Raw genomic sequence first — 24068 nt, 5'->3', positions numbered from 1 at the left:
TGAAATTTCTGGGAGCGAACATCTGTCATCCCATTGTGTGTGCACGCCTTAAAGCAATGAGAAACAGAGAGGAGCTCACGAAATGTCAAGTGATGTTGGTGCTGGATACTGTGAAATCACAGGGGCCTGACAGGTGTTGAACTGGTAGAGTTAAGCATGGTCAGAATTCAATATTCATCACCAACAGTCAAGTTTTCACTTTTCACTTCACTCACAAGTTGTGCATTCCTCAGATCAGGGTTACTCATCATGCAGTTGAATGTAATAAATTAAGGTCTTTGCCATAAAAATGTTCACTTAATTAAAAAAAATTAATCACCACTACAAATGGCAAACAGATAAATGTGTACTTCAATGCTCAATTCATGATAAATGAAACATTTGTAATTATTATAAAAGTCAAAGAGTAGTCAAATACATATTTCAAGCTATTATTTTTAGTTGTCCTGTATCTAAATTAAGAAGTACTACTAAACTATCCATTATATAAAGCTTTCTGACATTAAAACCAATGAGTAAAAATTAATGTTTCGGAAAAAATATATTTCAAATGTTTATAAAATATTTCTAGTTTAAGACTACTATAAAATGATTATACCAAGATATGCTAAATACCAATTAAAATACAAAACCATGGGACTACCAATTTTATAATTAAAACTATTCAGACATAGGAAAAGGTTTTTATTGCTTTTCCTATTTACACACATGACTTTGTGGTAAATGTACTGAACAGTTCCAACTTGGTCTTTTTTCAAGTTCAGGCCTTCACAGGTTTACTAAGATTAATCAATGAAGTATACAATCTCTTAGCTCAATGAATTAGGATTTTTTCCCCTCAAAATTGTTATATCAAAATAAACAAACAAAACACAGTAATAAATAGGATAGCTTACATAACCCCAGAGTCAGATTTTTTTGTATTCATCCAAATAGCTTTTCTGTTCTTACAAATTTCAAATAAATAATTGCTATATACTTACACTTATAAAGTCAATTTAAACCAATAGAGTGCTGTTTTTTTTTTTATATATTTTCTATACCACAATTCTACATATACTCATTTTTTAAAGCTTCACTGCTAAATTTAAAAGCCACTAACTCTGACTCTTCTAGATAATTTATTTCTCTTGAATAATTCCCTTCAAGATGGTTTTTATCCACTAACTAGCTGCACAGGCTGGTTCATCCATAGTCTCCAGAACATCACATATTTCAATCTCCTCAGCAACAACAAGACAACACACTACCTGAGGCCTCCAGGACACCAGGAGTGCTCCAGATACTGGGTTTTCCAAGGACTCTGAATCATGAGTAGCACCACCCAGGGCTCCAAACTATTCTATAGTCTGATGGTGAAATTTCTAATCCATCAGTTGAGATGCGGGTGAGAGACAGAGAACACGCACGCACCTCCTTCAGGGCACGTGGGACAGAGGGCCGAAGGCAGGACCCTGGTGTGCTTTCATCTCTTCTCCCTGCTCAGCTAGTGGGGGAATAAAAAGCTAACAGTGCAACACACTTTTGCTAATTGAGTTCTTCCTGCTTTGCCTGGGTCTGTTTTTTAGGAGGAGAGACCTAGGTTTGCAAGTGACTGCCAAGGAGTGAAAGGTGCTTTACCTGTTCTTTTGAATGGTGTTGGCAAATATTCTGTCTTCGTATCTCTGTCGAGCAGCATTGCCACCAAACCCAAGAAACGTGGCCACATAGACTCGATACACATGCTCAGTTTGGTGAACATCACATCCCAAGTTAAATTCAGCTAACAAGTTTTTAGCTACTTCTTCCTGCAAACATAAGCATAACAAACTTTAATAGCTTAAGCTACTTTAACCTTCTACTAAAAAGAAGGGTCTAATAACAGTCACATCTAAGAGGGACAAAAACATCTGCTTCTGCACTTCCCAAAGACCCTTCTAAGCATCCTTCATAATTCAATATGACAATTCTGATTCAGGAAATTTCAGATGGGGCTGCAAATTTGTGATACTGTTACGACTTTTTGAAAGAGGAAGTGACCAAAACAGTTCATACCCTCTGACATTATTTATGTAATCCTATGCTGTGGAAATAAACCTAAATATGGAAATGTTTTTATGTGCAAATATGTCCTTTGTCATTCTATGGCAGAAAAAACTAGATGTCATCTAAATATACACTAACAAGGAAAGGTTAATTACAGCAATCAATAGCTTACGGAGGAACATGCTCATGCAGTGTTAAATAAAGGACAAAAATCACATAAACTAAGATTATCACAACCATATTTTTTAAAACTATGAGTAGAAAAAAAAAAAGAAAGGAAATTCACTAAAAGGCTAACAAGGGCTTTTTTAGGTGATGAATCCATGAGAAATTTTAATCTTGATTTTTCAGTATTTGTTCCAAACATTGTTTCTATGTATTTTTTTACTTTATATCGAGAGGGGAAAACATGATTTTTTACAAAGAGCATAACAGTCTCTAGAGGCATGTCTGGAATGGGAGGTAGGAAACACAAATTCTAATACTTGAATTTACAAAGTATTTTTCCAAGAAGCTTAATAAAGATGTCAGTAACATTTATTGAGAACATACTAGCTGCCTGGCAGTGCACAGATACACTGGATGCATTATCTCATTTAAACCTTCTTACAACCCTATGTTGTAGGTACTTTCATTCACATTTACAGATGAAGAAACCAGCTTAAAGAAGGTACATGCTGGCCGGGCGCGGTGGCTCAAGCCTGTAATTCCAGCACTTTGGGAGGCCGAGACAGGCGGATCACAAGGTCAGGAGATCGAGACCATCCTGGCTAACACGGTGAAACCCCGTCTCTACTAAAAAATACAAAAAACTAGCTGGGCGAGGTGGCGGGCGCCTGTAGTCCCAGCTACTCCGGAGGCTGAGGCAGGAGAATGGCGTGAACCCGGGAGGCGGAGCTTGCAGTGAGCTGAGATCCGGCCACTGCACTCTAGCCTGGGTGACAGAGCGAGACTCTGTCTCAAAAACAATAAATAAATAAAAATAAAAAAGAAGGTACATGACTCGCATAAGGTCCCTTAACTAGTGAGGAGGAGGATGAAGAAACCCAGGCCTGTCTAGCTCCACGGTCTCACTTTGAACCCTCCCCCTCCGCGCCACGCCATGCTGCCTCCCACCTTTGAGGCGAAAATGCAGGAAGCTAGGCTTTGGCGTTAATCTACAGCTGAACACAAATGGAGTAAAAAAGACGTGCAGTAATTCAGAAATACATCTGGAAACTGTGCCGGGGTTCTCTAGACAAGGTTGCCCAGGCAGCAACTGAGAGGGCACAGAACCGGCTGGAGAACAGTTCGGGTAAACCACCATTCGAAAGATGTGGAAGCAGTGGATACAAACCTCAATCCTCCCCAAGGAAGCTCAACGTCTGAACCATTAAAAAAAAGAATTTCCCCCAATTCTAACTTAAAAAATTTAGATATTATTATGTTACATTTTATAAAACCTGTTGAGAAAAGACATGACTGAAGAGAAAACATAAACAGAAACTCAAGCATGCGACTGCGTATATACCAAAGAAAAACTACGGTCAGAAAACAAACCAGCTGATTTCAATGAACACACACAAGCGGCTCAGCTGAGGTCTGCCTTGTTCCTCCTGTCTCCTTTCTCCTGGGTTGAGAGGCGGCACCTCAGCAAGCACAGTAAAGATGTGTTCAGACTCAGAAAACAAAACAAGAACGATGGACACATGTTAAATGAAAACCAAACCAAACAGAAGGAAATTTGTACAGATAATGACCTGCTGTGAGGACGCAAAGCTTACAGTTTTGGGGACTTCGTACGCTATCTGAGTCGACACGCCGCCCATGTCGAGAATGCCCGCTGTCCTTTTACGGACAATGGCTTCACTGCTTTCACTTCCAGGAATGTTAACTTCCACAACTGCCTCATCATCTGGAAAGAACAGAAAGTGTTCATTGGAACAGAACTAATCCAGAGAACTGGGCTCTTCTGAAGAGTCACCTTCTTTCCATGGTCTATTTCAAGCATATTCAGGCAAACCCAGTCTACTCCTTCCAATTAAAATCAAGTTGAATTATGTTCAACTGCAGCTCCTCTCATTCTACTCCTACACGCTTAGAAGTGTCACAAAGCTTAGCTTTTTTCAGCCTTTGGATTAAACAGAAAAGCACCAATTTCCAACTAGATACATTTGCTGGAAACATGACACTTACCATCTTCAATATGCTCAAATCGTCCAAGGACAAAATTAATGCCAATCCAAGCATACACACCTATAGACATTTCACAGGGTGAAGAGAAGAAAAAATTTTAAAACATTTTGTGTAACTCTTATTAGCGCAGTCTGTACAAACATCTCATTTATTTCACTCCCTGATAACCTGTAAAATCATCTGAAATAACACCTTGCTACTGATGTTTTTATTACTCCAAATGGCTTTCCAAGAACTCTCAACTTCAATGCTTATAGTTATACCATCTACATAGGTTGAAAATACAATACGCTACGTGCTAGTTTTCTTTAGAAATTTATGAGTTCTTTCAAAATACTGGAATTTTCACTTTTATGATGTTAAACCTGCCAAGTTTTACATCAAGGTATCGGCTGGGCAGGGTGGCTCATGCCTGTAATCCCAGCACTTTGGGAGGCCGAGGCAGGTGGATCATGAGGTCAAGAGATTGAGACTATCCTGGCCAACAAGGTGAAACCCCGTCTCTACTGAAAATACAAAAATTAGCTGGGCGTGGTGGCAGGCGCCTGTAGTCCCAGCTACTCGGGAGGCTGAGGCAGGACAATCGCTTGAACCTGGGAGGCGGAGGTTGCGGTAAGCCAAGAGCGTGCCACTGCACTCCAGCCTGGCGAAAGAGCGAGATTCCATCTCAAAAAAAACAAAACAAAACAAAAAATGAAAAAAAATTTCAAGGTATCTTCTCCTTTTTCCTTTATCTCTCCATTCACTCAGCTGACAAGTCTGATTCTATTTTCACATTCCCTACACCTGGTTTTCATTGCCACCTTGATTCGAACCATTACAGATGGGGGGAAGCCCATCTAATCCATCCATGCCCCTATTCCTCTGTTGCCACCTGCTCTACTCTCTGCATTGGACTCCTCTACAGAAAGAAGTCCAAATTCCTGGACTGACAATTCAAGAGCCAGCCAATCGCTAACACTCCCGCCACTCCTTCCAGAAGGTCCACCACCCACACTAAAACATTTGTGTTTCTTTGTCTACAGTACCCTCTTTCCAATCTGACCTGAGTCAAGTCCTTTCTTCTGCCTGGCATGTGCTTCCTGCCCCTCCCTCAGAGCCTCGCCCTTCCCATGCTCTGGCATGTTCTATTAAGAACTATCCCCTCCCTTGAGGTGCAATTCAGATGTCACTTTCTCCAACAGGGCCCTAGCTGGAAAAAAAAAATGCCTCCCTCTTAAGAACGCCTGTGATATTTTTTCCTATCTTTTTTCTGGTACCTAAAACCCTCATAGAACAGCTAATTGTGTAGCTCATTTGTCTGTAAGCAGCTGAATGGCAATGTGTAAATTTCACCCCATTTTTGTATTTTCTAGTGTCTTTCACATAGGAAGTATTAATGCTGAAATGACAGATGACTTTTGAAATACTTTTTGGTATACATTTCTAGCAAGCTATACCCCAAATTATTTCATTGACTTGGCATTTCATTCTCAAGGAGAATCATTTCTTTGAAAATAGAACAAAGATTTGATATTTCTCAGTGTACCAAAGTTGAGAAGAAGCTCCAACAGCTTAATAATGATCAAAGTCCCAGGAAGCCACACAACTGAGGCAAGGCACACAAGCCTTTTCTATCAAAGTTGAGTTTACATCAAGCTATGTCCCTACATGTGGTGAAGACAAATAGCTATTTTTCAGTGGCTTAATGTTTGGGCAACAAAGACTAGTCATGTAAGAAACTGGTTTAGTTATTTAAAAATTATAATATTTCAAGTCTATTATTTCCCAAATGTTAAGATAACAGGAGTGTAACAAAGGGTACGCTGGTGAAAATGGGGAGGATTTAAAGGAATAGTGTCCCAAATTTTAAACTGAAGACCAATATACCAACCTTCTTGTTTCCCAGAAATTACTTCTGCATGAGAGTCAGAAAACAGAAAGTCAAAGTGCACGGGAATATCGGTCAGAAGGTCTTCCAGAATAGCTTTCTGCTGGCTGTCAGGCAACAAACACATTTACAAATCAAAAGATTACAGCTTGATATCTTCTGTTTAGGAAAGAAAAAACAAAACAAAACAAAAACAAAAAACAAACCAGGGCTCTGGTATATCTTGTATGAAACAGTTAATTTTAAAAACAAAGAAATTCCTTAGAAAGATATTAGGAATGAATTTTCAAAATGAACAAGTTGTGTGAATTATGTGATATCTAGATGTAAAACTGCAACTGCAAGCATTCCTCAACTACATAAAATAGATTAGATTTTTAAAAATGACAACTTTACAGTTGACTATAGTCCTAAGTCAATTAAAGACTATTTGGTAGATTCTGGCTGAAGGAAGAGTTCTGATACTATTCCAGATTTGAAGAAAGAATTTTGAATGTTTTCCTTTTGACAGTGACGATGATGATGGAGGAGGAGGAGGAGGGGGAGAACACCCCTCTCCCCTCCAGGAGCCCACCCTCACCCTTGCCCTTCTGTGGAGGATCACCTTTCAGGGAGGATTCTCATTCCAGCCGTGCAGAGAATGTAGAGAGGTGTCTCTTTGTGTTTTGCCCGTGGCACATGCTCTGCAGCAAAGTTCAAAAGTGGAGAAATGTAATCACTGACTTTCTCTGGAGAGGTAGCAAATTCTGAAATGCCTAGAGAAACAGGATACTTTAGTTAAGAAGCAGATATTTTAGCTATAACATGTGATGCTTCTTCAGAGTGGCTAGTTTTAGGGAAATCATGCTACACATTACACTTGCTTAGTTTTTCCTATCCCTCTAGCAACTTCTTCTGCAGACCTTACTTAAATGTTGGTGGCACTATTCAGTGCTATGTCCTTTTCTTCTTCATCAAAGCACACAGACCTGACTGAGCATCTGCTGTGTGTCACTGCCATGTGGATGGGCTCTTGCCCACCCTCAAGAAACGTGCTCCCCATCTCGCCAGGTGAGCTCAGTACCTCCTGAGGCCGCTATCACCATCAGCATGCCACGAACTCCTAACTGTGCCACCGGCCATGCAGCGCTCATTAGCCTCCAAGTGAGCGTGGGGTAACTGTCCACCAGACACTGCCCGTGCTTGTCCTCACAGCCACCCCCAACACACCATAGCAAAATCTGAATTCAACTTTCGCTACAAACCTGGTCTCACTGCTGGTTACCTCCCTCCGAGGTTATCAGCGCTGGGCACCCAGAGGCCCAAGCCAGGGCCTTAAATGAAGTCCCTCTCCCTCATCCCAACACACAACCTGGGTTTCATAGATGCCCTCTCCTCGGTGCCTCTCACATGACTTTACTCCTCATCCCTTTGGACACATCTTCTGCCAGCCTGCCACAGCACATCCCACCCTCTGATCCTGACCATCTCCCCACCATTCCCTACCCAAATGATGCCTCTTCAGGCTTCCAATTCTTTTGTGGTTCAGTGCCCTCCAGATAAGGCTCAACTCCAGAACAGCACATCCTGCCCTGCATAACTTACCCACCCTTATCTCTTCCCATGTTTCTTCCGCTGCCTTCAGCTACACTGAACTAACATTTCCATAGTGCACCTTACTGTGGCCTTAGGGCCTTGCTCAAACTCCACCACCAGGAAGAGTCTTCTCCATCCACCTCCCTATCCCTTTTCACCTGGTTAATTCCTGCATACCCACTCAGCTCCACCCTCCATGGAAGTCACCCTAACAGAACCCTGAAGACGACTCTTGTTAAATTCCATGCTTACTTCCTTTTGCTAGATGTACATTCATTACACCATATCAAAATTACCTATTTACTTGCCTGTCTCATTACAACTGAAAGCTTCTCAAGGGCACAAAATGTGTCTATTCAAACTTATATTCCCAGCACCTAACACAGTGCCTAGCAAATGGCAGGTGCCCAGCATGTATCTGATGAATGAGTACATCAATGAATATTTCTAGGTGTCATTTAGCCTACAATATTAAAAATGAGGGGCACTTTAGAAGTCTAAAAATTCCTTATTTCACACATTAGAAAATTATAAACCCACAAAGATTAAGTGATTCATCAAAGGAATTAGCAAAAAAAGAACTAAACTATAAGTCTTTTGACGCCACATACAATTCAATTTCAATGCAGTCAAAGTCCTAAACTAGCCAGACCCTATGAAGGAAATTTCTAGAGCTTTGCTGCAATGCTATACACGGAAATCCATGCTTGAGGACAGAGTAGTGCAATAAAAAGGTATTCTGACTTCCATTTCATAACTTTGTATAGTGCAAGACAGACCCATGTTAAGCCTGATTTTAATGAGATTTTCGTATATACTCTAGGATGATAATGTAGTTGACCGTTTGTTCTAAACAACTCCAAGGCATGGAAGTTTTCATCTTATTCCATGAGACCTGTTTAGTCAATGATGGGACCTGGTATGTGAAGCTAGATGAAATGCAAAATGCTTTATTTTTTTAGTTTTCTCATAAATTTTTTATTTGATCAACATTAATTTAACTAAAAATGTTTCTAGATTAGGGATACATAAAAATTTAAGGGGTAGAAATACATACAACTAAAACTTCAGACACTCACTAAAAAATTACACGGAAATGTACTCTGATAAAATAATGCTGGTATATAGACATAGAGTAGGTTCTCTCTTTAACCTGAAAAGTGAGGTACAGACTTTAGATTTTCTGAGTAATATGCTGGTTCCTAGCTGCCCACACATCAAAGGATAATCAACTTGTTGAGGGCTGCCTGAAGGAGGAGGTGGGGTCTGAATTATTCCACGAAGAATGAGGACTCAAGGGGTCACCATTCTACGTGGTTGGAGACTCTTCTATGAGGATATGCATTTTTCTCACATTAACCTGAACATCCTTTTAAATTTTATTTCTGAAATGGGGATAATAAACTACAAAATTATTATTTATCAATATTCTCTAATAATTTACAAGATAAATTTCCTGGATTGTTTGCATTTTATATTTTACTACTTTAATACATTAGAAAGATGAAATAAAAGTGCTGCATCTCTATTAAGATCAGTGGTCCACGGTTTGAAATCAGTGATCAACTATCAAGACATAAAAAGCTTGTATCTCCCATTCTAAACGCTCCTGACAGAAGCTGCTGTCCATGGAAATGGTGATGACACAGAAAAAAGAGCACCACTGACGTAAATTACCTAATAAGGAAGCCAAATCTAAACTTTTACATGTCACACTGGCTTAGAAATTATAGTATCTTTAAAAACTATACATAATTATTATTAGCTCTAAGTTCTGTGGTCACACTCACCAAACAATCTAGATGACTAGAACTATATTTGGCCAGCAATTTTTAAAAATGAAAAATATATGCCAATATATTATAGATTTTCATGAATTATCTGAAATTACCTTGTCATTAACGATAGAGACCAATGACTACTAAACAGGAAAAAACTCTCCATAGTTAATGCCAACCAGCAACCATCTGAGTAGATACTATGAGTAAGGCACTATTAAAATGCTATAGGAGACAAAAAGACATGTCTGTTTGGATGTTTTATCAAGGTGTTAGTCACCCTATGCAAAATGGACAGAAAAGGGAAAAGAAAGTGAAACAAGGAGACCCATCAGGTCCCGGTGTGAGATTTGACTCAGGGCTATGACGGTGCAGAAAGGGAACGATATGAAAGACGCCGCGGAGAATGACGGGACGCACCCTGGTTACCAGGCAGATATTCTCATTTACATACCCGGTTTTATCTTCATGACCACTGGCTTTCGGTTTTTATCCCTCATTTGCCTGATATCCAACAGATCACGTGGATTGCCATTATGCCTTGGCCAGCAATAGACAAATACTCGAGAGCCACTGCTGCCACAGTCCACCACGATCCCATAGTTCACACTGGGGTTATTGGTGTCTGTAGCTTCAATGTCGGTAACTCGTGCCAGGTACCTTAGATAGAAACACATGTATGCTTTGATTTAGACAGAGAATATCATCTTATGCCTAACAGAAAAAATGCAACGAACACCAAGTCATAATTTCTAAGCTATGTAGCAGCCCCGCTATAACGTTAATACAACTGTCGAATAATTGAAGAGTCAAAAGAAAACAAGTGATAATGATAAAGATCATCTAAATCAGACACACACTCCTTTACAGAAGTTCAAATTCCAAAATGCAAAATTCTACTTCTAAACTACCAACTCAAAAATCAGCTTAAAGTATGTTACAGGAGACGCTTATGCATAAATAATTATTCCAGGGAGTCTTATGATATGGATTTGGTAGTTAGCAGTTAACTAGCTTCAAATGGTTTAACTGTTCATGCCATGATGTATATGGTACAGAATCTAGTTCCTACAGTTCCTTAAATTCCAACCTAAAGCCAAACGTCGTGAAGTCACGAAATGATTGTGTTATGGTCTGAATGTTTGCGGACCCCCAAAATTAGTATGTTGGAGACCTAATCACCAATGTGATGCTATTAGGAGGTGGGGCCTCAGGGGGGTGATTAGTTCATGAGGGCAGAAACCTCAGGGAGCCCCCTCGCCCCTTTCCATCATGTGAGGACACAACAAGAAGACTCCTCATCTCAGGACAAGGAAACAGGCCCTCACCACACACAAAACCTATGACACCTTGATCGAGGAGAAACAAATTGCTGTTGTTGATAAGCCACCCAGTCTATGGAATTCCGTTCCAGCAGCCTAAAACAGGTAAGACAGAAAGTATGGCTTCTGGTCTAGAAAGCAAATGTTTTTATCCCTTACCTTTGAAATTTCTTGTCTCTGGTTAGTCGCCCATACTTATTTCGGATTATGACAACAGAAAAATATAAAAGTGAAACAGCAGCAGCCAGGACACTAATGACAATAATTTGGCGTAAATTGGTGTTCAGAATTCGAGGACACCCTACTGGAGATATGCTAAAATGCCAAGAAGCAGGAAAAAGACAGGAGATGCCAATCCTGAAAGCAGAAAGAAAAAGATTTTAAAGGAATCTGCTCCAATGAGGCTTCCTTCACCTAAAGTGATCCTAAAATAAGATATTTGGCTTGAGCTACCTGGATTTCCCTATCTGTAGGTATCTGTATACTGGCATCTTGCATGTGCTATACAACAGCTACACAACCCATTATCATAAAACCATCTAAATGAGAATTAGGCCCTGATGGTTATGACACTTCTGTGTTTTCCCCTTTTCTTGACAGTATCATGTAGATTTTTTATTTTACCCTGCTTTGTTCCAAAACAAATACAGAATTAGAGACAACTTACAAGAATAAGTTCAGTAACATAAATATATAAATTGATCATGAAATCGGGTATGAGGCTGATGAGACCAAACGGGAACATAGTATGGACACAAACGCATGTTGTAAGGTGGGCCTGTTGCAAATGCGACTGAGCTCACTGCCCATTACACCAGAAATACACAAATAGCTCAGGAGGAGCACATTTGCTTAACACTGAAGTCCAAGGCAAATCTCTCCCAGATGACTCGAGGAATGGGAGAAAACAGCATTTTAACAACACCTCCATAACAAAGTCAATAAATGAGTTTTCTATGTCCTGTGCTTTTAGAAATATTCCTACAAGACATTTCTGCAAATAATTAGCAACTTTTCCCCTCAGTTTATGTCAAGAATGAGAGGCTCATTCTAGAAATATGATTTGGCTTTAAAAAAGCTGCACTGCCTTTGGGATAAATTTTATTATTTTACACTTAATTTCTTTATTCTTCACCTTGAAGAGTGCTTCATGCATTAAAATACCTCACTGGGTCCTGGAAGAAAAAAGGTATTAAACAGAAGCACAGCACAACTTCACATTTTTCACTTGTGATTTAGATTTTTTTTCCTCTCGAGACCTGTTTTTGTGTCACCAAGATTTCATGTTTCATGGTGATAGGCCCATCACTCACCTCCCCATACTGAAAGGTCAGCAACAAGGCAATGCTCTGGGATTCAGTCCTTCTCACAAACAATTATAGAAATAATGCTGGGGTCCTCATGGAGTTAGAGCCCTCCTGTTCCAGGAAGTGAGACAAATCACAAAGATAGTATCATCAAAGAAAACGTCTACGTTCTTTAAGTGTGTGCTTAAATCCAGCCACATATAATATATACATACATGATCCTCGCATCGAAGCTGTTGGAAGGGTTTATTCTGAGCAACACACTTCTAAGTTAATTTCATACTGTCCAGTATAGACCTAAATCAAAAGAGATGATAATCGTCTGGTACTAGTTAGTGCTCTCTAACCAAAAGTGATCCCAAAATATCAGGATATCAAATACGCCATAAATACCTTATGGTACAAGGGAGATTTGGCGTGGAGGTAGGAGACAGGCAGAATTAGTTGAATGTGAACCTGAAATGTCCATTCACTTGATAAATGTCTATTATACTTCCCTTTTATATACAAAGTACTGTGCAAGGCACTGTATCCCTAGTTAGTTCTCTGACTACACCATTATCACTACTCCTCCAGCCTCCAGGCCTCAAACTGCAGAGCAGACAAGGGCTTTCAGCCAGGGCCTCCTTCCAATCTGCTGAAGCCAAAGGACAAGCATTCTCTATCTTTCCTCGGTCTCGCAAAGCTGCTTGACCTCTCAAGACAGCTGTCTCGTCTGGTCTGCTTCTGAGCTCTGGAATAACTGCTGCTCAGGATCCTTTAAGCGTTGTTCTCTGCCAACCCTGACTACTCTTATGTTTCCAGGCTCTCTGTCTAGCCTCATTCTCTTCTAACACAATCACTACTGAGGCTTCAATGATCAGATAACTCCAATTTTTCTTTCTCCACCCCAGGCTTCTCTTCTACGCATCTTAAACAGCCTATGAGCTGTCTCTATCTGAATGTTGCACAGAACCATGAGAAAATTCTAAAACTGCACCCTTAACAACTGCAGTCTTCACTGCTTTTTCTCCTAATCTGCTCTGCCCCTGCAGTCTCAATCTTGATCCCACCGAGCTACACAAATCGGAAACCAGACTCACGTGTGATCCCTCTTCCTTCATCTTCCAAATGTAATTTCTTTTTTTTTATTTGAGATGGAGTCTTGTTCTTGTCACCCAGGCTGGTGGAGTGCAATGGCTCACTGCAGCCTCCACCTCCTGGGTTCAAGCGATTCTCCTGTAATCCTGAGAAGCTGGGATTACAGGTGCCTGCCACCACGCCCAGCTAATTTTTGTATTTTTAGTAGAGATGAGGTTTCGCCATGTGGGCCAGGCTGGTCTCGAACCCCTGACCCCGTGATCCAACCGCCTCAGCCTCCCAAAGTGCTGGGACTACAGGCGTGAGCCACTGCGCCCGGCCCCAAATGTAATTTCTTACCAATTCCTTTAATTTCTTTAACCTCAGCTTATCTAAAATCCCTTTCGTTATCACCTTCTCCTGAGATCAGGCTCTTATCTCTTGCCTGCTCTATCAAAAGAGCAGACTAACTAGTCTTCTATGGGCAGTCTCAACCAGCGGCCCCACAATGCTGCCTCCAACACCCTCAGACACAGATACTTTCTTGGAAATTGATAGCTCCACACTCCCACCCCTTGCTCAGAACCCTGATCAGATTACTTCTGTACTCAAAATCCACCAAAGACTGCAACCTACAAAGTCGTAGAGGATCTGACCACCTGTTAAGGCTCTGACCTCATCGTCTACTCTCTCCTCCTTTAACACTGCATTCCAGTCACACTGATGTGCCGAGTGATCTTCAAAAATGCCAGGCACTTTCTGGTCTCAGGATCTCTCAACTTGTTGCCCCCCCTACTGCTAGGGAGTAACCTATATGGCTCACTTTTTCATTCCCGTCAGGTCTTTACCCAAATGTCACCTTCTCAAGGAGGACTTCCCTGGTCACCTGATCAATAACTGTAATGCCTACCCCCTCCCCACCAACTCCTTTCCCTGATTGATCTTTTCTCCTCAGCATTTATTTATTAAACGCTTATATAGTGCTCATTATGTGCCAGCCCTTGCTCCACACATTGCACAAGTACTAACTTCATCCTCCTAACAACTTACAAGACAAACACTATTATCACAACACTCTATGGATGAGGCAGAGAGGCTAAGTAACTTGTCTAAGGTCACACAGCTCCTGGGAGGGAGAGGTGGGATGCAAGTGTGAGAATCGACTCACCCTCGTCCTCTAATATAATGCGTATGTTACGTTTCTCTTTTTTGTCTCTTCCTCCAGAATGGGAGCTCCCCCAGGCCCAGGTTTTGGTCTGCTCAGTTGAGTGCTAGTTGCAGCTCTGCAGACCCCAGGAAAGGGCCTGGCAAGAAGTCAAGTTTTAGAGTTCTAGGACCCAAAAGGGTTAAGAACCTCTACACTAGAGTGACCTTTCCAAAACAAACAGGGAATCATACCTCCCCATCCCCCAACTTTTCTTTCTTACTCCTTAGGGTATAAAAGAGATCCTTCATGATCTAGTCCGGTGCTGTCCACTGAGGTAGCCACTTGCCACATGAGGTTAAAGTAATTAAAATTAAATAAAATTAGCCAATTAAAATTAAATAAAAGTAGCCACTTGCCACATGTGGTTATCAAAAGTTATTAAAATTAAATAAAATTAAAAATTGAGTTCCTCAGTTGTACTAGCCACCTTTGAAGTGCTCAACTGCCACATACAGCATCTGCATTAGTCAGTCCAGACATAAAACACTGACATCATCGCAGAAAGCTCTTTGCAAAGTACTGATCTGGGGCCCATCTTCTGTCTCATCCGGACAGACCCCTCCTATGTACCCTAGGCTCCAGCCACACAAAACACAAGCTACACATCACTGAAATGCCTCTCATTCCTTGGCATTTGCAGAATGAACCTCTCCCTTGGGTCGTCAGTTGCATGACTAAGAATCAGTCCTGACACAAATCAAGCATGAGTCCTGGCTGGAGTTTCCCTAATCCTCATATCCCCAAAGTATTTGCTTATCACAGCAGTGGGATGAAGTATTACACTTGTGGTTGGCTTCCTCATTACATGACAAGTCCCACTAGGGCAGGGACAGCCTCTTATTCTTCGGTTTCCCCAGTGACCAGTGCCTGCCACACAAATCATGAGTAACTCTTGCAGGTTTCAAAAATGGCTGGAAATGGGAGACACAAAGATGAATCAGATACAGGCCCAGACCTTAAAGAATCTATAATGCAGTGGAGGAAATAAAACATACACACAAAGATATAAGACAGTAAAAAGTATGAATACTGCCTACCTGACAAAGGGAAAAAAAATCACTTTAATTAGTTCAAGTTTTAATATGGTTTCCATATTGTACTCTGTACCCCAAATTTAGGACAAACAATGTCTGTGATTTAAAAGTTTACACAAAAAGTAAAAAGAAAAAAAAAATCAGTGATCTAGATGTTTAAATGGATTTTAATGTTTTTATAAAATAGCTACACAAGTTTAAAACTTCTATGTGCTTAAAAAAAAAAAAAAATCCTTCCCCGCTACGAATACACACAACTTGGGAAAAGTACTCGCAAAGTACGTGACAAAGAGTAAATAACCTTTACATATCCAAAGTTCTCATAAAGAAATAAGAGACAGACTGAATAGAAAAATAAGCAAAGACAATTTGAGATTATTGAAATGATCTCATTGAAACGGCTGATAAAATAGAACTATCAGTATTCAGATAAATAGAAATAAAAACAGCTATCAGATTGGCAGTCATGAAGGCCTGGTGATACTTGGCTAACAGGGGATGGGGAAAAGGTCGGTGAGTAGTGCTGTGAGACTCTGGACAGGCACATCACTAACATTCTGGGGGTATTGGGGTGACACACACAAACATTTACGTGTGCCGACCCTCTGCTCTACCAATCACACTTCCAGAAATTCATCTTTAGGAAGTCATGGGGTAAACTCACTAAAATATCTATAGGATGTTCATCATAGTATTGTGTGTAACAGCAAAACACTGTTACTAATGTCCACTGTGGGGTACATTTATGCAGTGGAATACAATGTGACTATTAAAGGTGATGATACAGATCTATTTATTGACATGAAAAGATGTTCATGATATATTAAGTGAAAAAATGTCACCATGCTTGGGGAGGGATAAAATGTTAGGAAAGAAACCAAAATGTTAACAGTGCTTAGTTATTTCTGGGCAATGAGATCAGGTATCATCTTTATTTTCTTCCCTAGGCTTGCCTATATTTTTCAAAGGACATATATTAATTTTATCATCAGAAGAAATAACGATTTTTAACAAGCTACCTTTGACTGATGAAACCTTGTTTCCAGGATCAAATACTTTTCTGAACATACTGAAAAAGTCTATCTTAAAAGCCTATCAGGACACAGGAATTCCAATCCCAACACTAAAAATAAAAATCAGTGAGAGCTGTGTGATAGCTGAACTGAGAACCAAAGAAAAGAAAGTTTTAGTTAGCAGCTTAAAGTCATAGTTAAAGGCAAACTGGTCCTTGGGGAAGAAAATCAGGACTACAAAGGTGATATGAGGAGTAACAAACCCAACTCCAAATTTCAAGGAGTTTGCAGATTGCTACAGAGAAAATACTAATACCCAGAAAACAACCAAGCTACTAATTCAAGGCAATGTTAAATTACTTGGATTCTCGTTATAAGAGCTCAGAGAAGAGCACAGCGAAGGCTAGCTTTAGCAGGAAAAGATTTCTGGAGGTGGGAGGTCGATTCTGGATGGGGTGAGAAGAACACACTTCGAAGAGGAAGGTGACCGCGAGAATGATCACAGCACACTTAGGAAACTTTGCGTCATCTGAGGTTTGTCTCAGGACTTATTTTTTTTCTTTTGAGATATGTGATGATTTTGATCAAAAGGATAAACAGATATTTTAAGTTACAAAACTTGTGTTTAAAAGCAGAGAAAATAGGACAGCTTGTAACTGCTGAAGCACTATCATTTTTACTCAGGACAAAAGTACGACGGATTATTGCCTAAAAGTTAACAATATGGTAAGCTGATCTTCAAATGTAAACTCCAATTGTCCTTCTAGCTAAGAATCTTCGCACCAGGGCTCTGGGAGGCAAATTCAGTACTACCACATAAAACTGATTTTTTTTTTTGAGACAGAGTCTCGCTCTGTCGGCTGGAGTGCAGTGGCTGGATCTCAGCTCACTGCAAGCTCCGCCTCCCGGGTTTATGCCATTCTCCTGCCTCAGCCTCCCGAGTAGCTGGGACTACAGGCGCCCACCACCTCAACCGGCTAGTTTTTTTTATATTTTTTAGTAGAGACAGGGTTTCACCGTGTTACCCAGGATGGTCTCGATCTCCTGACCTCGTGATCCGCCTGTCTCGGCCTCCCAAAGTGCTGGGATTACAGGCTTGAGTCACCGCGCCCGGCCAAAACTGACATGTTTTAAAAAGGCCTAAATTGTGTGAGACCTATCACCAGAGAGATGCATTAACTCTCATGATCTCAGCTGGGGGACCCTGCTTGGCTGATCATTCTTTATTGGAATAAAGCCCATGGTCAGGTGTCAATGTTTTCGTCAGTCTCTCACTGACAGTTCTACAGACAACGACAAAAACAACGCAAATCAATCACAAAGGGAAATGGTTCCACTGGTGAAAAAACGCAAGATCCAAGGAAACAGATGTTAGTGAACTCAAATCACAGGCAAACAAAATCACAGAGAAGTCAGCCTCTGAGAGAGCTTGGCTTCTGAATAAGCAAAGGTACCACAGGGAAGGGTACTTCAGAAAGAATGATTTGACTATCAAAGCATTCAAGAGAACCTGGAAAAATTAAATTTGCTCTCAACCATTCCAGCGGCGTTTTGCTTTCTGAGAGTGAGAGGCTGATGTGAAGGCTGCCAGGTGGTAGGGTAGCACCATTACTCAGCTGTGAAAAAGGATACATGAAGACAACTTGATTTATTCTTTAAGAAGAAATGTACGTAATTGCTATTTATGATCTGTATGTTCTCCAATATTTATCTTAACCATTTTAATTTTATTTTTCAATATAAAGTCTTAACCTCTTCCTCCCTCTCTATTCATTTGCAAAATTCTAGTTCCCATTTTAGTCTTTTTCTGGTCACTTTTCCTGCATTAACTCTGACTTTCCTCAAGTTCCAGTTCCACATTCCAAGCTCATTGAAGCCCTGTTACCGCAAACTCAACTAGTCCAAGTCTGGGGTTGAAATCTTTTGATGCAAACTAATATCACCCTCCAAATTCTCCAGGTCTAAGACGGGTATCACCAATCCCCATTGACCTGGATTACCTGGTTCTCAGCTTTGATTCCCACTTCCTGTGTTGACATATTCTATCATTCTCCAAGCCCGTCGATTCTTCCTCAGATATCCCTCATATCTAAGATGACCACAGCAGGCATCACTACCTCAAGACAGATCTCTTGGCGACTCACCCACCTTCTGCCTTCACTGTGCACATCACATTTTGCAAGCAACTCTTTGTAAAACACGGCCTTCAAAATATGACCAGCTAAGAACCTTCTGGAAGCCCAAGGATCAACACTAAGTTTCCTGTGTGGCACCTGAAACCTTTTATCCATCAACTGGTCCATCTTATCTCACCAACCTATCCTCTCATCAGTCCCAGATACCATCTCTCCCCTCTAGTGCGGCAGTTCTCTCTCTTTTCTCCCACACAAGCTGTCCCCACGCCTGCCTCAGGCACTTACTAACAGCACTTCCTCCAAGGCACCCTGTCCTCCTCTCAACATTACACTTCTTTCAAAGCACAAGTCAACATTTTTCTTTGTCAAGATTTAACCTGTTACACATCCTGAGGTTTTCTCACAATTGGAATCGTCTCTTTATTTATGGGTAGTCTATTTTAAGTAAACATGCTGAGTAAATACGTAGAGAATATAAATCCTTACATAAATGTTCATTTTTGTCTCCTTCCTAGACTACATCCTCAAGGGCCTCGGTCACACATTTCCTATTAGAGGAGAAGAATATAAGCCATAGATTCAATATGCAACAACTACAAGAGAGAAATCAATGTTAAGGTAAACACCGAAATAAACGATTAAACTATACAAATTAGCATTCCATTTTATAATTCTAATACGTCAAACAGAATTAACAAATCTAATACAAAAACATCAAATATATGGTAACACAAATAATATAACTCTTCTAGGCCTCTCTAAAGCTGGATAATTTGGTATTTTCATCACAAAAAGCAGAAGACAACAGAGAGCGCAATGTGAAATTAACCTGGGCTTTGCGTCTCTAATTTGGAATTCTTCCATTACCTCTAGTTTACCTTCTAGCCTGAAAGTTCCTGAATCATAAAGAATCTCTTTGGTTTCCTTCGTGATAAACGTTCTCTGAAAACGCTCTGCACCAGGGTTCATCTAACTGGGGTCTGGAGCACCCTAAGGGTTCTGGGACATATTCTAGACCATGAGAGAATTGTCCCTTTAAAAGGCGTCCGCGCATTACTCAAGTTCAGAAACAATGCTGTGCATCATCTCTTTACTGCCCAATGAGCTCCATCTTTCCAAGAAGAAATCTAACATGAAATCTAGCAAAAGCAAAGCAAAGCGAAAACGATAAGACGTGCGAATGTCATTTAAAGCGGCAGGCGGAGCCGGCTGGGTCCCCGGTGCAGCATCTTTGCTGCCCCGCCAAGCTCCGCCCATTCGAGGGGGTGATCCCGAGCGGTCACCCGAGGCGCGCGACCGCCAGATGTCCCCTGCGAGGGGCTGGAGGAGCGCGCCGGCCGCCAAGGCTCACAGGCGCTGGTCCCGGGGCGCCCGGATGTGGCCGCGCAGCAGGGGCGGCGGGAATCGGTCCGCGGAGCTGAGCGGGCGGTTGCTGGGGCCTGAGGCAGAGAGACTCGTCCGCGGCCCGCTCGCCGAGCAGCCGACAGCCGCACTCCAACCCACCCGCCGATGCCGGCCCCTTCGGCCGCCCGCCCTTCCCTCACTCGCGCCCGAAAGGCGGCCTCACCTGCTTGGCCGGCCGGGGACCCCGGGAGCGGGGGACCACCAACTGGCAACATCACCGCCAGCCGGCTTCCTGGAGGCCGCGCTCCTTTCCTGGAGCCGCGCCCCCGCCCGGCACCAGCCGGCGACGCGTCACCGCTTGCGCCCGGAGCGCGCACGCTGGTGGCGGGAGCGCGCACGCCGACGGGCGCGTTGAGCGCCGGGGGGCGGAGCCTGATCCGGGGTGATTGGCGTCCGAGAGCTAGGTTGTTTCGTGGATCCGCGTCGCCGTGGCACCGCGCAGTGCGCCAGAAGTATGGAAGTGGCGGCACGGAGGCACCCAGTACTGTGGCGTGGTGCTCGTCTGGTTGTCAGCGAGCCGCAGCGTACTTAGGACACCGCAGTTTATCTGTCCTTAGCGCTCCTAACGGTTATGGAAAATAGCGGTTGAAAACCTAGTAAGGACTAGGCGTTGTTGCTCAACTCTTGACATTTACACCTTTGCCGGTAACTCTCCCTGTTTCACCCGTCATGGGGAAACGGAGGCTCACACTTATTCAGTCTCTCTTGAGATCACCTAATTCGTGAGAGGTAGAGCCAGGATTTCATTCTTGCCTGCCAATGGCATATGTTAGAGCCTGTGTTAGGGGAGACAGACTGCCCCATCCCTCCCTAACACACGCAATGGTTATGAGAAGAAATCAAGTGAAGAGTGTTCCTGAGATTGACCCCATGGCCTACACTTAGCTCAAGGCTAAGCTCTCTTAGCTCTCTAGCTTAGCAATAAACTGCTTTGAAGACACACAACTTTGCACTTGAGAGCTGGAAGAGACCTTGGGAATCCCGGGTTCCATCCTTTCTTCCGCCTTGTATACAGGTGAATGCACTGTGGCCCAGAGATAGGAAGTGACCAGCCAATCCAGCCACTTTAAAAGATTTTTAAAAACAAGGGTCCTAGAAACGTCTACTCAATTCCATTTATCAAGTAAAACAAGCTTAGACAGAACTCGCAGTTCTACATCTTAACACAGAATCCTTCTTGGTCCAGCACCCACCTGGGTCACCTCCTCCACCTGGATTCAGCTACTGTTAATGGAACAAACCATGAAGCCTCAGAAGATTAGAGCCAAAGGGACTCTACTGTCTAGCCCCAATCACCTTCTTTTACAGTTAAGAGCCTGGAACCCGGAGAGGTTGAGTGACTTGGCCAAGACCCCCTGGAGGCAGAGAGGAGAGCAGAACCAATGTTTCTGACTCTCACATGACTCGCGCATCAGTGTCTTTTTTTGACAACCTGTTGCTATAAGAAATTACTCGTTTGGATAATTTATACACTAGAAAACCCTGTGACCCAAGGACAGCATTGAGAAGCTAACCGTGGCCACTGACATACTGTGATTTTAAGGACAGGCTCCTTTGAAATTATCTGCCTTTCAAAATCCTTACCATTGGAGACACTGGTTGGGGTTATGTTAGTCTTTCTTAAGGAGGACTCTACTAAAATGCCAGACTAGGCTGGGCATGGTGGCTCACGCCTATAATCCCAGCACTTTGGGAGGCCAAGGCAGGTGGACTGCCTGAGATTAGGAGTTCAACTGACCAACATGGTGAAATTTCTATTAAAAATAGAAACACTAGCCGGGCATGGTGACTTTTTTGTGCCTGTAATCACAGCTACTCAGGAGGCTGAGACAGCACACTTGCTTGAACCCGGGAGGCGGAGGTTGCAGTGAGCTGAGATTACGCCAATGCACTCCAGCCTGGGTGACAGAGTGAGACTCTGTCTCAGAGAGAGAGGAAAAAAAGCCAGACTAGTATGTATTATCACGCCATCCATATTTCCTGATAATTTATATGTAATAATTGTCTGAAAAGAGCTAGGTAAGAAAAATACAGTAAAGTATGGAAACATATAACTTGGGGTATTACATCCTAGAGCTGCAGTGACAAATTGCCCTAAACTGGGTGGCTTAAAGCAAGAGAATTTATTGTCTTCCAGTTCTAGATGGTAGAAGCCTGAAATCAAGGTGTCAGCAGGGCTGTGCTCTCTCTAAAGATCTAGGGGAGGATCCTTCTTTACCTCTTCCTAGCTTCTGGTGGCTACTGGCCATCCTTGGCCTTCCTCAGCTTGAAGATGCATCACTTTGGTCTCTGCCTCTGTTGTCACATGGTATTATCTCTGTGTGTCTGTGTCTCTGTCTCCAAGTTTCTCTCTTCTCATAAAGACACCAGCCATATTAGATTCAAGGCTCACCCTAATCCAATGTGATCTTATGATCTCATATTAACTTGATTATATTTGCAAAGACCCTGTTTCCAAATAAGGTCACATTCACGGGTTCTGGGTGGACATGAATTTTCTGGGGGTGGTCACTATACAACTTAGTAGGTAAGAGGACCATCCTGGTCTGGGTCATCAGGGAAAGCTTCTTTGAGGCAAGGATGTCTGAGGTCACAATGAATGGGAATTTATTAGAATTCTGGGCCTATATGAAGGAATGGTATTTCAGTCAGTGGAAACAGCAAAGAGGCTCTGAAGGGGCTCTTTCTCACTTGTTAATAAGAGAAACAAAAACTGGAGCTAGGCCAGGCGCAATGGCTCACGCCTGTAATTCCAACACTTTGGGAGACTGAGGTGGGCTGATCACGAGGTCAGGAGATCGTGACTAACATCTGGCTAACACGGTGAAACCTCGTCTCTACTAAAAACACAAAAAATTAGCCGGGCATGGTGGTGGGTGCCTGTAGTCTCAGCTACTCGGGAGGCTGAGGCAGGAGAATGGCGAGAATCCAGGAGGCAGAGCTCGCAGTGAGCTGAGACCGCACCACTGCACTCTAGCCTGGGCCACAGAGCAAGATTCCGTCTCAAAAAAACAAAACAAAACAGAACAAAAAAACAACAAAAAACAACAACAAAAAAAACCAAAACTGGAGCTAACAGGAGGGAACACTTATTGAGAACTTTATGATGCCAGGCATGGTTGTAAAAACATTAGAAAACACTGCATACTGAATGATAGTGAAACTACATTAAAATATGTGGAATGCAGTCAGAGCAGTCCTTAAAGAGATTCATAGCTTTAAAAGTTTATTTTAGTAAAGAAAAAAGGTTTGAAATCAATTGTCTTAAGTTTCCACCTTATGAAGTTAGAATAAGAAAGCAGATTAAAGTCGAAGTGAATAGGAGGAAAAAAATAATAAAAAATAATGTGAGACATTAACCAACTTACAAGTTGGTTCTTTGAAAATATTAACAAAATTGCTAAACTCCTGGTGAGACTGAACAGGAGAGAAAAACACTAATAACAAATATCAAGAATAAAAGAGGAACATCCCTACAGATACACAGAAATTGAAAATATAATAAGAAAACATTATGAATAACTTTATGCTGATGATTTCAATAATTTACATTCAATGGAAAAGTCTTTGAAAATACAACTTCCCAAAACTGGCACAAGAAGAAATAGAACATTTGACTCACCCCATATCTTTAAGGTCCTAAAAAGAAAATTCCAGAGCAAGATGGTTTCACTAGTAAATGTTTATCAATCATTTAAGAAAGGTAATATTGATTTTATATAAACTCGTTTGAAAGAACAAAGGAAGAGAGAACACTTTTTAATTTGTAAGTTCAGAATAATCCTGATACCAAGAAATAAAAGGAAAGAAAATCACACACCTATATTTCTTACATAGGTGCAAACATTTTACAAAGTGTCAGTAAATCAAGGTGGGGTGTAATGACTCATGCCTGTAATCTCAGCACTTTGGGAGGCTGAGGCAGGTGGGTCACCTGAGGTCAGGAGTTTGAGACCAGCCTGGCCAACATGGTGAAACCCCGTCTCTACTAAAATACAAAATTAGTGGCCGGGCGCGGTGGCTCACGCCTGTAATCCCAGCACTTTGGGAGGCCGAGACAGGTGGATCACGAGGTCAGGAGATCGAGACCATCGTGGCTAACATGGTGAAACCCCGTCTGTACTAAAATACATTTAAAAAAATTAGCCGGGCCCAGTGGCGGGC

The 24068-nt window shown here is 41.9% G+C and overlaps 1 protein-coding gene across 6 annotated transcripts in view; it reads right to left on the bottom strand.

Annotated features, from left to right (window-relative positions):
- ENTPD4 (ectonucleoside triphosphate diphosphohydrolase 4) overlaps positions 1 to 21599 on the bottom strand; it is a 32751-nt gene extending 11152 nt beyond the window's left edge. For 2 of the 6 annotated variants that reach the window (XR_001887948.1, XM_017885696.1), the window contains exons 1-9: positions 20068 to 21599; positions 12059 to 12163; positions 10905 to 11102; positions 9878 to 10083; positions 6675 to 6825; positions 6074 to 6177; positions 4201 to 4260; positions 3765 to 3919; positions 1621 to 1787 (exon numbers count right to left, since the gene is read on the bottom strand). Coding sequence is in view for 4 of the 6 variants with exons in the window: in XM_017885696.1 (XP_017741185.1) it covers positions 1621 to 1787; positions 3765 to 3919; positions 4201 to 4260; positions 6074 to 6177; positions 6675 to 6825; positions 9878 to 10083; positions 10905 to 11102; positions 12059 to 12066 (1049 nt within the window). In the remaining 2 variants the exon portion in view is untranslated. Of the gene's footprint in view, positions 1 to 1620; positions 1788 to 3764; positions 3920 to 4200; positions 4261 to 6073; positions 6178 to 6674; positions 6826 to 9877; positions 10084 to 10904; positions 11103 to 12058; positions 12164 to 12267; positions 12350 to 18986; positions 19006 to 20067 lie in introns of those variants that run through there. The other 4 variants (XM_017885682.1, XM_017885688.1, XR_001887955.1 and 1 more) reach the window with 4 other exon arrangements.
- Positions 21600 to 24068: the final 2469 nt, after the last annotated feature.

The sequence above is a fragment of the Rhinopithecus bieti genome, unplaced genomic scaffold, assembly GCF_001698545.2.
Source record: "Rhinopithecus bieti isolate Rb0 unplaced genomic scaffold, ASM169854v2 scaffold_315, whole genome shotgun sequence".
NCBI classification, from domain to species: Eukaryota; Metazoa; Chordata; class Mammalia; order Primates; family Cercopithecidae; genus Rhinopithecus; species Rhinopithecus bieti.
Note: the sequence above shows the minus strand (reverse complement) of the source record. Positions and strands in the feature narration are given on the sequence as shown.